The sequence below is a fragment of the Drosophila mauritiana genome, chromosome 3R, assembly GCF_004382145.1.
Source record: "Drosophila mauritiana strain mau12 chromosome 3R, ASM438214v1, whole genome shotgun sequence".
In the NCBI taxonomy this organism is placed as follows: domain Eukaryota; kingdom Metazoa; phylum Arthropoda; class Insecta; order Diptera; family Drosophilidae; genus Drosophila; species Drosophila mauritiana.
The window spans coordinates 2,571,241-2,586,977 of NC_046670.1; the positions used below are offsets into that span (position 1 = coordinate 2,571,241).

A 15,737-nucleotide genomic window follows, 5' to 3' on the forward strand; every position below is an offset into this window, starting at 1 on the left:
CAATGAATATAGAATAGTTTAATAAAGAATTTGTATTTATTGAACCATAAATTTCAAGACCACTTAGTACCGTCCTACTACATATGTATATACAAATACACGTTAATAAAAATATGCAATGGTTGTTCTCCGATCATAGCAAGTATTTCATCAATCAAAGGGTGGCGCTAAATGCACAAGAAATCTAAAAAAAAGGTTATAAAAACGAAAAGTGTTTAATTGAAACTTATGGTGCTGGTATGTGGATATATCGCGGTAAAAATTATACAAAAATGAATGACTCCCCATTTATGCACTCAATACGATTCACTATTAATTACCCAGCTTGTGATATATACTTTTGTGATCAACACTATATAGGATTTGAACAAATAAAAAACATCTAAAACTCACTCAATTATTTGTTTTTGAATCATATCATATTTAACCATAGTTAACATCCCCTTGATTGGTGTATCCATTGTTAGGACCACAACAGATATTTTGTTTTCCTTCACAAATTAATCTGCCATCTAGATGGATAAATTTTTTAGCCCGTGAAACTTTTACAAATATTAATATTTCAATTAATGTATACATATGTACATTCTAGGAAAGGGTATCTGGCTTACTGAGGCCTCAACTGAGAATTTCCCAGCCCTTGCGACTGCGCAGACGAAGTGCATCCGAAACCAGGACAGCAATGCGGTGCGTGACCTGGCGAATGGTGTGCCCAAAACGGAAGTGCACAAAAACAAACAGTGGGAGGTTACCGCTGGCAACAACAGTATGTTGTGCTTGGTATTGATAAAGCGCGTTTGCAACAATTAAAGATTTTCCAGTAGGAACACTTCCGCTTCCCGCAGCATGAGCTCGCACTATCTGAATTCCTGTGTGAAAGTGCCCATCGATCCGTGCAATAACTGTCCGGCTCCGGTATACAATCGGCCCAAGCTCTGCTCCCTTGGCGGAAAGAAGCCGCCCGACCAGGCTCACACTTCGCAGCCGGAGGCGGAGACACCTGCGTGGAGCAGCCAGATGGGGGTCAGGTCCCTAGCTAAGTTCTACGACAGTATACCTGGTGAGTTTGGCGTGCAAATATCTGCACCTTAAAATGTAATCTTCGTGTTTAATATTTAAAGGATTTCATACTCTTTCGTTTCCAATTTACCTTACCTTGAGTTTTCTCCGTCAATAGAAAATTAGAACATTAGAAAGACCACCACATTCTCATCACCATTATTTTGCTTTCCCTAGACTACTGTGATGTGAAGCACCTGCACCAAGCAGAGTTCTACTCCACTCTGGAGAGCCTGCGAAGCACCAGCCGTGAACTGCGATCTCAAGCAGCAACTGCTCCAACTGTGGAGCGAAGTGCCAGTGTCAGCGGCAGTTCTGTGGGTCATGGAAAGTCTAAGAAGCGGCCTTCCAAGGGGAAAAAGATAAAGAAACGTCCTTTGGTGCTGGATCCTGTTCCTCCGCCGGCAATCTTAGTGATCCCCGACCAACAGGATAGATGCGTTACCCACCCAGTTGTCCATACTCCCAATTCCAGTTGCTTAAGCGACGAGTACGACAAGTGCCTTAGGGACTTGAGTCGTCTGAAAAGCTTTAAGGAGGACTTCGCTGTGGAGGTTGCGGATTTCAAGAGGTCCCTTAAGAGCTTTGAAGCGGAGTTCCGCAGGCCAAAGTCCACGAGCAGCAACGGGACTCAAACGCAAACCAACAAGCAGAGTCAGACACAGAACCGCTGCCAGAAGACTGTCAATCCTGGCCAGCACACGGCAGAACGAGCCAAGTGCCGAAGGGAAATGCTGCGCAGGTGCTTCAGTGTCAATGATCTGCAGGGGATTAGCTTAGAGGCTCGTTCGAATCCTTCCAAGCCCGCTCAGCCTGCGCGAAGCAACTATTTCCCACTCAGCAAACAGGAGGAAGTTCCCAAGATACAGATTCAATCGCCCACCGCCTCGTCGAAGCGAAGTAGTAGTGCTTCCAGCGCAGTAAGAGGTCGAGGAAGACGCGGTAGAGTAAGGAAACCAAAGCCAGGGTCTAGCGTAAAGGATGAGAAGCCACTACCACCGCTGAGCATCTATGAGTTGCCAGAGGAACCGGTCCAGAGAAGAACGCCCAGTGTGTCACCGCTGCACCCGGTATCTCGTCCCAATCTCGCGGCAACTTTAAGGGCTGAAGTATCTAGGAAGAAGGTTAAGGAGCTGAAGAACAACTGCACTTATCATGATCCTCGTCCGCAATTCGATTGGGAGGTGAGGAAAACGCCGGCTTGGAAATCGCTGTCCTTGAAGTGAGTAGTTCATCAAATATTAAGTTGGCACACGTTCATTGTTCTTTCTTTAGCGAATCCCACAAGGCCTTGCTATCCATTCGGCTGGCCACCCGCAAGGCAGAGCAGGCTTTTCAGGAGCGCCAGTACGAACTGCATATGGAGATGATGCGTCAACGGGTGAAATCCGCTCCCCTTCTTCTGGAAGGACCCACGTTCTGGGGCCCGGAAGTGGGCAAGCTCACCCATACCTGCAGGACCGAGGAACTGCGTCATTCGTGTGAGGGCAGCCGGCAACGTAGGAAGAAAAAGTCCGAGTGTCCTGTTCCCGATGCGGATACTAAACTGCAGCAACTGCGTAAGGTCTATGGCTCAGAAAAGTCCTGTTCGAGGCAGTCTCAACGAAGCAAGCGGTCCGGACGACGTCCGCAGGGGCTGACGACCGAGACGCCTAGCCACGACAGCGGTGACGACCTGTGCAGCGTAGATCGAGCTTTCCTCTAGAGATTCACCTAATTCCCAAGCACCTAGTCACAATATATGTATACTTTTTTGGAATGACCTAAGCCTGGGATTTATTAATCGGCAGTTTCAGGTTGTGAAGTGGTTTAAAGTCCGGAATCAACTCGAAGCTAGCTTTTTGATCGTCTGCTAAGGCGGCGTTTCCAGGACGCTGCAGAATTATGGCTTGCAAACCAGCAGAGCGGGCGGCGGCCGCTTCTAAAATATAATTTTGTGTTAATTATGCTAGGAATGGGTATTCGTGTGAATGAGCCACTCACCTCCTGGAATATCCGTGAGAAAGAGTATCTCCTTCGGGTCCTCCTTCAATTCCTTGGCAATGTTTTCATAGGATTGCTGTTCCTGTTTGTGGCCCACGTGGGTGTCGAAATAAGCACTCAAGTGCGGCTGCAGGTTCCCGGCCAAACTATGCCCGAATATTAGCTTTTGGGCAGCCACACTGCCGCTGGAGTAGACTGCAATCCGGAGGCCAGCAGCACGCCAAGCCTCAAAAGCGGCAGGGACATCTTCATATACACTAATTAATAATTAATAGAACACGAAAGCATATTTATCATTAACAAAAAGTAGTTGCGTTGTACTTTTTGTTACTATATTACAAATATTGAATGTTTTCTGCTAACTATAAAACTCAAAAAAGTTAAATATTTCCGCACGGAGAATTCCATGTACATGGCATGAATATTTCAAAAATTCCCAGGCTTTATATTTTGATCTTAGAAAGACACGCCAATTATTTTTGGAAACATACGTTAAGTAGCCTTTTCTTTGATAACCTCCTAGAGTTCAGATTGTGAAACTCATATGGCCATGATAGGAAATATTGAATGATCATGGGGGAACTTACTGGCCCTTCAGCTCTCCATTAGCGTAGCCCTGCGCCCAAATCAAGCCCTGCAGCGTTTTCATTGGCGTGACCTTCAGATCCTGATCAATTAGATAGCGCACAAAGCCTGCAATCAGTTCTACATCTACTTCTGTGGGAGGAGCACTTAGCAGGGCCTTGTAGTCCGCAAACTTGGGCATTTGCTGCAGATCCTGGACAATGTGCTTTATATCATCTTCTTTCCAGAAATCCCTCAGAAACTTCTCCACATTCTGCTTGGCGTAGGGAAACAGGACATCGTGCACAAAGCTAATCGAAGTGGTGGTGCCCTCGATGTCCACCAGCACCGCTTTGGCCACTCGTTCACCGGACGACATGGCGCTTATCACTGGTATTAAGTTATCACGAGTAACCCAGTTGATTTTCCGCCCAGCATCTGTTTGGTTTTGATAATAGAGATGGCACATCGTGCTGTCGACTATCGATGGGAAAACGACGCGATCACTTAAATATTTATAAATTAATGTATTGGAAAAAACGATAAAGGTATTTGCCATTCTTAGAGACCCTGCTTAATTGATAAGCGATCGACTGAAGTTGTATTGAGGTAATTCTTATGGGGTTATGAGGTTAATGGCCGTTTTGAGTTAATTGAGTTTCTTAATAGCTTTTTGTTTCCTAAGTTTGTGTAATTAAATATTAAAGCTACTAAATAATAATAATGAAACAAATAGCTTTAATTACCGTTAATATTTAAGTGTCAGTATAAAATTATCACCACTAGCGTTGGCTCGTTGAGTTATCGATACCGATTGCCATCCGGGAACAGTGCTGTACAACGAGTGCAGGTCAATCGTTGCACGCCAAGTATCGGTCGACGCCCATCGCTATCAAATAGAAATTTTAGTGCTGAGTTAAGAATTTTCCCTTTTTTTGCACAGTTCACGCGTTTTTTATAAACAAGGGGCTTAATAGAGCTCAAGGCAGGGTATAAAACAGTTCATAGAGTGATTAGTTGCAAGCCTAAAACGCCTTACAAGCCAGAAAACTCGCAGGAAAACCCAACAACAACGCACATATAGCTGCCCGTGCGTCTGTGTGTGTGCGTTGTATGTGCGTTTTTTTGTTTATTTGGCAAATTCGGTGGCCTACGTGATTAAAATAAGCACAAGCGGACTCAAGTGAAATGTTGGCTAAAACGTCCGAGTGCCGTAATTCGCATTGATAACAAATAGCCATAATCTGCGAGCGTGTGTGTGTGTGATTGCCTCATTTGGCGAAGGTGAGGTGGGGTAAAAAACGCTGGGAGAGCAGTCAAGGTTAAAATCGGTCGTCGCCTTCGGCTCTCCTCTCCCGCAAAATGCAATGAGCAGGGGTCGCGGAAAGGTCAGGGATTCAGCAAGCCATTCCGGCTCCCACTCCGCATCCAAATCGGCCATGGACCCGCCGCGCTGCTCCATCTGCGGCACTCAGCAGCAGCTGCTGCGCTGCGCCAAGTGCAAGGCCGTCTACTACTGCTCCCCCGCCCACCAGCATCTCCATTGGCCCGACCACCGCACCGAGTGCCGCCTCCTGACCCGCCAAAAGCTCAACAGCAGCAACAACAACAAGCAGCAGCAACTCCAGCAGCAGCAGCAGCGGCAGCAGATCCAGCAACTGCAACAAGCTGTGGCATCTGCCAATCTGGAAGGCAGCGGCGCCGGCGCCAACTGCTCCACCGCCCAGATGATGACGCCTGCCCACCAGGCGCAGAGTTGGCCCGCCGAGGTAGACAACCTGCTGAATCTCCTCGGGCAGCCGGGCAGCCAAGAGAAGGCGGCAGCCGCGGAAACGGAAGCGGGTCAAAGGCAGCAGCAGCACCAGCATCATCACCATCATGGCGAAAAGAGCTCCAGCTATCAAATCGGTCTGGCGGATGCCAGCTTCATGGGATCAGGAAGGTAGGTCGTCAGTGGACAGGTCAGATGATTCAGTTTCAGCAGTTTTAGGCTAAAACATATATTTAAATTTTATAATACTACTACTGGTGGCACCCTAAAATAAATATATTTTTCTTAGAACCTCTTTTGATGCTGCACAGTGCAATAGTATTATGTTAGATGCAATCAAATACCAGCTGATCTTTTATTGAAGATGGAAAATATTCTCCATGAGATATAAAATCATACCGAGTACCTACTGGGCTTTAAAAAATAATATAAGATTAACGCTGAATATCGAAGTAACACTTAATTTGGAAGAAGCATGGGTGGTTGACTCAAAACAGAAGCCTTTCTGCGTAAACTATCAGACGATTTCGGCCAGCTTTACCAGATCGACCAACGAGCGAATTGGCTTCATCAGTTGCCCCAGTCCCTTACCCTCCACTGCATCCGAACGCATGGGCTGCTGCATCTTGTTGTGTGCCCTGTATGCCCGACATTCATCCAACACCCGCTCGAACTCCGCCCCAGTTAGGTTCGAATCAGCAACGGCTGTCTCCCACTGGGGTCTCTGCATTTGCTGGTCAACAGTGATTAGGCCCTCCTCTGCTTTGACTCCTCCATCCGATGCATGAATCGTGGCCACTGCTGCTCCAGCTCCCTCGAGCATGGCCAAAACAAGGCAGCCCACAAAGGCACTGTTGGCCATGGCTCGAATTCCATTCCGGGCGGCTAAAATCCCGCCAGTGGCCGCTCCGCTAACAATCGCGTTCCAGGAATCCTCCCTCTGGCGGTACGAGACCATGACGCAGTCTACCGTGCTGAAGGTGGCGCCCCAAATGGCAAAGCTGCCGGCTATGGCCGGTGTCCGCAACCTCACCGATTCTATACCGCCGTACAAGCCACGTCGAAGACCGGACGGAGCGTTTCGGAATCCCTTCAGGTACTGGAACAACGATCCTCCCATGGTGCCCATCATAAAGGCGCACCCGCAATCCTCTACAATCCTGATGGGACACGGCTGGCGATTGTACTCCATGTTCTGGACACTGACCCAAAGACTCCGTAATTAAATCAAAACTTAATTTGTAGTGAACTTTCCTTGTTTTGCGAATATGTGCTATCAGCTTTTGACCAATCTGGCCTTTGATTGAAAGCGTGTGTTTATGGTTTATACATAACTTTGAGAATTTTACCTTACGACTTTTAGGTCCGTTCTAACTAGATAAATAATATTTACCGATGGTCCTATAAATTATGTAAAATATACAGAGATCGAGCAAAAACAATCGCTTGCATAAGGAAATGGCTATTAAGATATTGATTACTTATTTTCAATATCTTATTGAAAACATTCAAATGGCTCGGTAGAATAGCTTTTCAAGTTTCTTCTACGTTTTGGTGGCAGCTTATCTTGAATTTGATCAGCCATGATTTCACCTGATAACTAGTTATTAAATGTGACTGAACCAAGCACCCCGATTAGCCAGCCGACCGCGCACTTGAAGTTGCGTTTGCAGTTTGTGGAAACAGTGCCGGAGCGAAATATATAGCCCCGATTAGGCCCCACTATGTGCATCCTCCTGCTCGTAGCCCCCCAGCGTCTTCACTTGCACACCAAGTCAATTACGATAAGCGGTTACGTGCCCACTCCTGAGAAGCCGCACGAATCAACAGCAGAACATGACACAGCTGATGACATATCGTTTATATGGCGTTGAAGTTTATGGTTTTCGCGATCATCAAGCTTCTTCGCACCTAATTTATTGGTTGTTGATATAAAGCTTATACTAGTTACCCCGCAAAAGGTCCTATAACGCAAATCAGAACATTGAATAGCACTGCTGGATCATCTAAATTGGTTTAAAACTTTCACAATCGGCTTAGATCGCTTGGGTGGATGATTGAGAGTATTTGCCAAATCATGACTCCTTTTAGAACTGCTGCTGTTGAAGTGTTACAGGTGTTCAAGGTAAAGCTTCCCATCCAATTGGGAACTAGGAAAGGACTCTTTAGAAGGCTTGGTGTTGGTTTTAGATTGATATGAGCACATACTATATATGCGGTCCGATATTCTCAGACGTAAAAGTTTAAAAATAGAAACAGTTTGTTTTTCCATTCAACTCATCGTTTTGTGAGATGAGAATTGTAATTGCCCTGCGATTTGGTTGTCTCCGGATTGTTAACATTCTGCTCCGAGATGTCACCTCTCGAGTCCGAGTATTTACCTTCGGCATTACGTTACGTGCCCGGTCGCATAGTGCATATGGCGCCCATGCCCGACCTGATAGCACCTGCAATCGCAGCCGGAGTCGCATTCTTCCGGACGGAGGTGCTGTCTCTGTAATTATTCTGTTGCGCAGTTTGTTGCGTCCAAATCTTTGATACTCGCTTATTTATTTTGCTTTGCACACCGGCATTAACGAATACAACAAACATGAACCGCACACTTCGGAGCACATAGAAATTTGTTCGTAATTTTAGCTTTCAGCCAATCCGGCTGAGTCATCATCGACCACACTGTGCAGTGAAATATTTATGTTCTTTGATGGGCAGTTGTTGCCAATAAATGCAACATATGGTAATTTCAGGTAATTTCCCACCCGAAAGTTATGATATTTTCTTTCTACTTGTATCCAAATAAAAGCCTTCATTCTTCTTGGTTACTGTTGCAAATCGATTTTGTCAGGTGCAGTGTAGCCGCTTTTTTCTACCTTCTTATCGCCCCGAGTGGGTGGGTGGTCCGTTCGGCAGGGAGGTCCGGAGCGTTTTGCCTACGTGCCGGGAATACGCAAGCGTATCGTTCAAATCGTGTTATCAGAGTTTAGCGTTTGCCTTAGCTCCGAGATTTCAATCTTCGGCGGGATGTGTTGTTCTTTATCAAACAATTAGCGCAGTCGGCGGCCCGACGTGATCTCATTGCCAGGGGCTTGCAAAATTCCGGCGTTGTTTAGAAATGTGCTAAAGTAAATGTGTCAAGCAACTCGCTGGGAAAAACAAACAATACGGTTGCGCAAAACTCGATGAACAGCAAAAGCCAAAAAACCGCATCTTCTCGCCACCGAATGCCAATGTCAATCAGCAATATTGATAAGAAGTATGCATTCAATCCATTCGCGGATGGTTTGCTTTGCGACTTTTTGATTTTTCATTTGCTTAAGATTTAGCCAGAGTGCGTTCACCTCACAGTCTTCTTCACTTCCGAACTTGGATGTTTAATGTAGTTTTGAAGGCAGAGAAAGTGTTTTCCATATTAAATCCAATCAAGTTTACTCAGATCAAAGTTGGGAACTTCAATCAATGTTCCAACTATTACGATGGTATTTTGTTTAAAAATATTTTTAGCTACATTTCCTTCAGATTTCCTTGAAGGTTCAACTTCCAATTTGGTGGAAACCCATCCCATGTCTGTGGTGGTCCCCTTCATCGGTGTAAACTCCCAGCGATGGATCTCGAACCCAATGCGAGCTACGTAGGCAGACGCACGTCACCAAGGTCGACTGCCACTCAGTGCGTGTGCGTGGCCACGCCCCTCGCCCAGCTGGTTCTCCGCCCACCAAAAGGGCTGCGAGTTGGTGTGGTACACGTGCCGCAGTCGCCGTTGTCGCACGTAATACATCACAGACGAAAAGAGCGCCAATCGATCATTACAATGTAAACGGAAACATGTTTGCACTAAAAGAAATCAGTTTAGTTTATTGGCCATTGTGCTTCAGAACTGGGTTGTGTGAGTGAGACAGCATGCATGATGCACTTAGCGCGCAGGGGGTAACTTATTGTTAAGTCTAGCCCAAGGATATAGCCAAATAATGAATAGAATATAGAATGACCTTTATTCCTATCCCATAAGATACTTTTGATATTTTTCGTTACTAATTCCATGACTGATTTATTATACATATGTATATTGGTTACAGAATGTTAGACAGATTTCTGGGATGTTTCATTATTTTAATGGCGCTTTGAAAAGTCTCCCCGATTTCTCTGCGTGCACGTTGTTTGGCGGCGACTTTGAACTGGGCCGTTGACCCAATTCTGTGGTTCGCACATTCGCCTAGCTTCCGCGTGCTTCCGCCGTTTGTGGCTCATCTTTCTTAGTGTTTCTTCAACGCATTTTTAGCAGATACTTGTATTAAACAATTTAAATATCTACAGTATCGCTGACCTACTCACACTCCCTTCGCTGGCGACCATCTCTTTCTGACTCACTTGGCTATCGCATTAACGCCTGTGCGTGTGGCTTCCTTGCGTTTGTGTGGGTCGCTCGCATGTGCGTGTGCCAATTGCGCATTGGTGTGTGTGCTGGGCTACGTGACGATTGTTGCGCTTGTCTTTCTGCCTTATTGTTTGCCTCCGCTTTTCCCCGCTTTTCCGCTTGCATTTGCTTTGGTTTGGCAGAGAGTGTTTGAACTCTCTTGAAGGGCAAGCGGAACGAGTAGCTTCCTCCCGCTTCGTGGAACCGTGCCCCTAAATTGCACGTTCAGCTCGGATTTTCGCTATCTGCAGCTGCCTTTTACCTACATATGTACGTATTTTCCTTATTTTTCATTATTTGCTCACACCTACCAAGGTGCTGCTTATCGCCTTTAGCGGCTGCTTTTCCTTCGATTCTTTAGCTGCTTCCCAGGCCCCCAGTTTTCTCATTCACTCGTAGTTTCATGGACTCTCTGAGATAGTGATGAACGGATTTGAGAGGCGGACGGAAAATAGCTAGAAAAATTTGGATACAGCAAACGAACTCCAATTTTAGGACCAAACTAAACCTTTTCTACGATCTTGATGTTATCGTATTAAATGATTGTATTCTGTATCCCCAATGTTTGCATATGCATTGCAATACAATTACAAAAATGCCCAATATAGTAACTTACAAATACGGGATAAATGTACAGCTCACCTTAGCTCATTTTAAACTGAGTTTTAAATACCTAATGTCATACATGTCAATTCAATTCGTGAAACGTTAACGACATGTTCGACTAACACACCACAATTCGAGCACTTATAATATAGTTTTGACCATAAAATAGCTAGATTGTTTTCACCTGCTCTCAAAACGCTCTGCCTCTCTCTCTTTCGTAACCAACGGTACCGAGCGAGAGCGACCTGCTCTGCAGCCGCATTCGGAAAACGAACGGCGACGAGTGCGGTTCGATTCAGCTGCTTCACATTTCACTTAAATTAGTTAACTGAAGCCGAGTGATAAACAAACGTGACTAACTGTGCAAAAACAAAGCCAAATCAAAACAAACATCTGCCAGTGAAACAAAGCGAAAAGTGAAATATATAGGCAGCTGGCCCCAACAAATGCAAACTGCAATAATACGTACCTGCCCACCAACACAATTACACCGATATACGATATAATATTACCGCCGGTGTGCACTCGCACTCTTTCCCTCTTGTAATCGAGGCTCACGTTCGCATAAAACTCGCGGCAAATTAAAAACTTTCTTCAGTTGTGCGTGAATTTCGGGAGGAGTCGTTTGAGAACCCTTCATCTCCCTAGAACAGTAACCAACCAATTCAGGGTATCTAAAAAGGGATCCTGGAACAATTCAAATGCCAAGAACTTAATTCACCCTTTCTCTGCACAACAACAACTGATAACTCCGTGGAGATACAAAGAAAAGGACTTCAGCCTTAAAGGTGTCTCAAGAGTATAGAGCTTTTGTGATAACAGTGAGAAGCAAGCTGACTAATCAAGGCAAAATGATAACCTCCACGACCACGGACTACAAAAACTTTTTCAAACACTCGGCACATCCTGCCAATGCTGAACAATACTTTCGGGAACTTTTGGACAAGCGGTAATGATCTTTTGAATACTGAATTAAAGTTCCCAAGGAAAAAATGTAAAATGAGGCTATAATTAAGGAAATCTAAAGAGAAAATTAAGAGTGTCCACATAACAGTGAAGGATATGAATATTTTTTACCCTTGGGTAATCTCATTTACATTTTAAAAAGGTTGAAGTTAAGGGGCTTTTGAAACGATGTTGCTATTACAATACAAATCTCATTGTATTTTTTAAAATTCCTTTAAACTTGTTCAATAATGAACATCATTTTAGGTGTTGGATTCGTTTTGATTGACGGGTAATGCATTCCAATCAAAGGTCAAAACCTTTTTTTGGAATAGTTATTTTTCGGGCTGAATATGAACTATTTTCTCTTCTGGATTTCACACCTCTTATAATCTGTGAATTATGATTTGCATTAACTTGGGCACTGCGAATGTCAATAAAACCGGTTAACAGTTTCGGTTTGTGGTCTTCAATGTCGTCTTTCGTGTATCTTAATCTTTAGACAGTCGTTGATTTTGAATTCGTATATTAATATGTTGGTGGTAGCGAATTTGCTTTCCTGCGTTGTCTGCAGATAGTTCTTCCCATCCCATTCTGGGAATTCTATCGACAGCGTGGCACGTGTCAGTAATATTTGTATTTTTGCGACAACGATTTGACTTTATGACTTTGAATGGCGCCTGTGAACTTGTGCGAAATGTTTCATCTCTGTTTTATATTTTTTCGCAATGTGTAGCTTTGCGTTGCTTATCCAGAATTTCGCGATCGTCTGGGCCAGTTGAGTTCTGGGTGGCCTACGTGACTGGGAACCACCGACATGTATGAAAATATTGGTTTTATGGGTGGATCATAAAAAAGTCGTAAAATTGTATGCATCGCAGTACCCGTTGCTCAAACGCCTGTAAAAAAGCTTAAGCGCAATCGAACTTTTGTGCTAAAAATAGCGAGGAAAAGCGTCTACATTAATTAGATGCAGGGGTTTCCCCAAGGTGACCTCACTCACATCGGCATCTCCAATTCAATTACAGATTAACGGCCTTGAAAGGTCTATATATTTTCTGTCGACTAAAAGGGAACGTAATTGACCTAAGATCTTTTTTTCCCTTCTGATTTTCCGCAGTGAGCGCCGCTATGAGGATCTGTGCCGCAACATCATCAGCGACATGAACCAGTATGGTCTGTCCGTGGTGGACGACTTCCTGGGCATGGAGACGGGCCTGAAGATCCTCAACGAGGTTCGAAGCATGTACAACGCAGGAGCCTTCCAAGATGGCCAAGTGGTGACCAACCAGACGCCCGATGCACCCGCGGTGCGTGGCGACAAGATCCGAGGCGACAAGATCAAGTGGGTTGGTGGCAATGAGCCGGGTTGCAGCAATGTCTGGTATCTGACCAATCAGGTGAGCAACGTACAAGAGAAATACTTTTATGGTCCCTAACCTACTTGTGCTGACTTTAGTTAGAAAGTCTAACCTAATTGTTCCTTTCAGATTGACTCTGTGGTGTATCGTGTCAACACGATGAAGGATAATGGCATCTTGGGCAACTACCACATCAGGGAGCGCACGAGGGTAAGCGTTTGCGGAGGAAATACCTTTGGGATTATGTTAACATATGACTCCTTAATCTTAGGCAATGGTCGCCTGTTATCCCGGATCGGGAACTCACTACGTCATGCATGTGGACAATCCCCAAAAGGATGGCCGTGTTATAACGGCCATATACTACCTGAATATCAACTGGGATGCGCGGGAAAGTGGCGGCATTCTGCGGTAGGTTTAATAAACATACCTGTGCTATGAAAATCAATCTAACTTTATTGCACGAACAGAATTCGGCCAACACCCGGAACCACAGTGGCGGATATTGAGCCCAAGTTTGATCGCCTGATATTCTTCTGGTCTGACATTCGGAATCCCCACGAAGTGCAGCCCGCTCACCGTACCCGCTATGCCATCACCGTCTGGTACTTCGATGCCAAGGAGCGCGAGGAGGCCCTTATTAGGGCCAAACTGGAAAACAGCAAGACGAACAATCTCGCAGCTCAAGCCCAAGCCCAACAGGCTGAACCAGACTCCACCACCACACCACCCGCAGCACCAGCTTCATCCGCATCCAGTCTGCCGGCTAGCATGTCCACGGGAACGGGAGCGCTGAACGCCAATGTTTCGAGTAATTCCTGCGCCACCAGCAGCGAAATATGCACGTAACCCAAGCCGGCAGCGCAGCTATAGGGCAACCAAAAAGTGTAAATTATTTCCAACCAAACACACATGTATAAAGCTAGTTAAAAACTATTTATAGCTTCGGACGGGCGGCAGCCCAAGCCCGCATTGCGAAAGTTAATCAAAGCTCCTTTAGTCGTTAAGCCTTCTAGTTTAGTCTCTAAGTCGTACCCTTAGTCATTCTCGCATTAACCATTAGCTTACTGCCATGTCAGCGTCCGAGTTGGTTGTTTATTAATTTTAGTTTGTTGCATCTTTGTCAGGACCTTTTGCCTAGCTCATTCTTAGTTTTTGGCTGCCAAAGTATTATACCTAAAGAGAAGTTAACTAGATTCAATAACATAAGCAACTGTCGCGACGCTCATTGCATATTATCTCAAAATTATTTAACAAGCCAGTTAATCGTGAGCAAACGCGGTTACTGGCTAACACTCAATCTGTCGACTCTCATGCATCTTGTTAGACATCTTTTTGATATCGTTTACATCTAATAACAAACGGAAATAAATGTTTGTCCGAAATACGTTCTCTTGTTATCTGTAAATCATGAAATATGTATATTTATGACATATCTACATATTCGATGTATATTTTTTATATTAAACAAAAGCCTGAGCTGATGAATTACGTGTGGCCTACAATTTTGTGGTTGTAGAGAGATGGATTTTAAGCGGTTTTACTTGGTACACAGCCTAAAGTTACTAATATTTTTTTAATCTGGTTGTTTTGACGAAATGTACATATGTACATACATACACCGCCGAAAAGATGTCTCTGAAATATTTTGTTCAATTTTTTGCCTGTAGGTATGCTAGACTATAAAGGAAGAGCAGTTTGTTCTGTGATTCTGGAATGCTAACAATTAAGCAATAGTCTGGTATTTTTATCAAAGAAAATATTTTGATTCTTGATTAAGTGACACGGTTTCAAAAGTCACAATTCTGTATGGCTTATTGCGACTTTTCAAACTTCTTCAAAAGGGAGTCGATCAGATATCCCAAATTTGATAAATGTTACCTTTATTTATGGCGACCCTTGTATCTTATGAGATACACACTTATTGGCAAATTTTATCTGTTCGGTGAAATGGCTTTGAGTTCAACTCTGGGATGGAACTTCTAATTTTAGCATTGCAATTAGGTCGTACACTTAATTACTACCATACCATATTGTATCTGATACAGGAGGAGCGTATATATAAGCGGGGATTTTGCCTGTGAAATCAGTTTGCTCCAGCATGCAGAAGATCTTCGTCAATTTAATTTTGTTTCTGACTTATTTGAGCCTTGGGAGGGCCAAAGAGAAGTACACAACATTTGTGATTTCTGGTAAGTAATGAACACAAGCCAGTAATAACTCTATAATTAATTGATTATTATCTAATTATTTACTCATCCGAAATATATTCTATCGGATCTCTTAACTATGTTCTAAGGAAACCCACATAACTTGGCTGTTAACTCGACCCCCTTTATAAGGATTGATGACGGCTACTACAACTTCGGACAGGACAAAGTAAATTGGTACGTCGCCTATGAGAACTGTCGCAAGTTGGGATCCGAACTGGTGACCTTCGAAACGGCCGAAGAGTTCGACGCTGTGACTGGCTACCTAAAAAACAAGGGAGATCGCTCGGAGCATTGGACGTCTGGAAATGATCTGGGAAAACGGGGAACCCACAATTGGTTTACCGATGCCACGCCTATAAACATCAATCGCTGGGCACCCAAACAACCCGACAATGCCGGAGGAAATGAGCATTGTATACACTTGGGATACATTTACGGATACTCAAAGGATATTCAGCTGAATGATCGACCCTGTAACAACGCCAAAAGCCTATTTAAATATGTTTGTGAGGCGAAACAGGAAACTGTTTCCATTGTCTTGTGGAAGTAGACCAAATTAAAGCATCTAATAAATTCATTTGACGTCAGTTGGATAGAGAGATGGATTGTGGAATTTAGACTCTTCAACTTCACTTTAATGATTGGGAGCAGAAGTGGTCCTCCTTTTGGTCAGTATATATTGAAACCCTTATATATTTACTTACCAAACTTACTTGAATGATGGAATCCCTTTAGAGAGTTCATCGAAATAAGCTACACAAATAAAAATTGTGATAGGGAAATGAACGCGCAGTGAATCCAACGCAGATATCTTCAAAAGTGAACAC

The 15,737-nt window shown here is 44.2% G+C and overlaps 5 protein-coding genes across 6 annotated transcripts; 3 read left to right on the top strand and 2 right to left on the bottom strand.

The window, feature by feature from the left end:
• Positions 1-701: 701 nt before the first annotated feature.
• LOC117145097 lies at positions 702-2,801 on the top strand. The gene is made up of 4 exons (XM_033310616.1): positions 702-766; positions 822-1,060; positions 1,237-2,281; positions 2,335-2,801. The coding sequence occupies exons 2-4, from the start codon at positions 847-849 to the stop codon at positions 2,762-2,764; spliced, it is 1,689 nt and encodes a 562-aa protein (XP_033166507.1). The 5' UTR covers positions 702-766; positions 822-846; the 3' UTR covers positions 2,765-2,801.
• A 2-nt stretch (positions 2,802-2,803) lies between these two features.
• On the bottom strand, positions 2,804-4,065 carry LOC117145098 (enolase-phosphatase E1). The gene is made up of 3 exons (XM_033310617.1): positions 3,630-4,065; positions 3,043-3,299; positions 2,804-2,980 (listed from the first exon to the last, which is right to left on the bottom strand). The coding sequence occupies exons 1-3, from the start codon at positions 3,983-3,985 to the stop codon at positions 2,823-2,825; spliced, it is 771 nt and encodes a 256-aa protein (XP_033166508.1). The 5' UTR covers positions 3,986-4,065; the 3' UTR covers positions 2,804-2,822.
• A 393-nt stretch (positions 4,066-4,458) lies between these two features.
• Positions 4,459-14,181, top strand: LOC117143408 (egl nine homolog 1). 2 transcript variants are annotated; one of them, XM_033308102.1, is made up of 5 exons: positions 4,459-5,548; positions 12,457-12,736; positions 12,827-12,907; positions 12,969-13,108; positions 13,168-14,181. In XM_033308102.1, the coding sequence occupies exons 1-5, from the start codon at positions 4,974-4,976 to the stop codon at positions 13,544-13,546; spliced, it is 1,455 nt and encodes a 484-aa protein (XP_033163993.1). In that variant the 5' UTR covers positions 4,459-4,973; the 3' UTR covers positions 13,547-14,181. The 2 variants fall into 2 exon arrangements, with proteins under 2 accessions (XP_033163993.1, XP_033163994.1); XM_033308103.1 differs by lacking the exon at positions 4,459-5,548 and adding an exon at positions 10,649-11,340 and having other exon boundaries at positions 13,168-14,084.
• On the bottom strand, positions 5,709-6,675 carry LOC117143410 (probable mitochondrial import inner membrane translocase subunit Tim17 4). Its single transcript, XM_033308104.1, has one exon. It carries the CDS (start codon positions 6,567-6,569, stop codon positions 5,895-5,897), a length of 675 nt encoding a protein of 224 aa, XP_033163995.1. The 5' UTR covers positions 6,570-6,675; the 3' UTR covers positions 5,709-5,894.
• A 597-nt stretch (positions 14,182-14,778) lies between the features above and the next one.
• LOC117143802 (C-type lectin 37Da-like) lies at positions 14,779-15,511 on the top strand. The gene is made up of 2 exons (XM_033308646.1): positions 14,779-14,889; positions 14,997-15,511. The coding sequence occupies exons 1-2, from the start codon at positions 14,799-14,801 to the stop codon at positions 15,458-15,460; spliced, it is 555 nt and encodes a 184-aa protein (XP_033164537.1). The 5' UTR covers positions 14,779-14,798; the 3' UTR covers positions 15,461-15,511.
• The last annotated feature ends 226 nt before the right edge of the window (positions 15,512-15,737 follow it).

Coding starts and splice junctions, on each gene's coding strand:
- LOC117143408 (XM_033308102.1), top strand. CDS start 4,974: ATGAGCAGGGGTCGCGGAAAGGTCAGGGATTCAGCAAGCCATTCCGGC. Junction 5,549..12,456: donor AGCTTCATGGGATCAGGAAG/GTAGGTCGTCAG, acceptor GATTTTCCGCAG/TGAGCGCCGCTATGAGGATC. Junction 12,908..12,968: donor ACATCAGGGAGCGCACGAGG/GTAAGCGTTTGC, acceptor CCTTAATCTTAG/GCAATGGTCGCCTGTTATCC.
- LOC117143802 (XM_033308646.1), top strand. CDS start 14,799: ATGCAGAAGATCTTCGTCAATTTAATTTTGTTTCTGACTTATTTGAGC. Junction 14,890..14,996: donor CACAACATTTGTGATTTCTG/GTAAGTAATGAA, acceptor CTATGTTCTAAG/GAAACCCACATAACTTGGCT.
- LOC117145098 (XM_033310617.1), bottom strand. CDS start 3,985: ATGTCGTCCGGTGAACGAGTGGCCAAAGCGGTGCTGGTGGACATCGAG. Junction 3,300..3,629: donor AATGGAGAGCTGAAGGGCCA/GTAAGTTCCCCC, acceptor ATTATTAATTAG/TGTATATGAAGATGTCCCTG. Junction 2,981..3,042: donor TCTCACGGATATTCCAGGAG/GTGAGTGGCTCA, acceptor ATTATATTTTAG/AAGCGGCCGCCGCCCGCTCT.
- LOC117143410 (XM_033308104.1), bottom strand. CDS start 6,569: ATGGAGTACAATCGCCAGCCGTGTCCCATCAGGATTGTAGAGGATTGC.
- LOC117145097 (XM_033310616.1), top strand. CDS start 847: ATGAGCTCGCACTATCTGAATTCCTGTGTGAAAGTGCCCATCGATCCG. Junction 1,061..1,236: donor GTTCTACGACAGTATACCTG/GTGAGTTTGGCG, acceptor TGCTTTCCCTAG/ACTACTGTGATGTGAAGCAC. Junction 2,282..2,334: donor TGGAAATCGCTGTCCTTGAA/GTGAGTAGTTCA, acceptor TTCTTTCTTTAG/CGAATCCCACAAGGCCTTGC.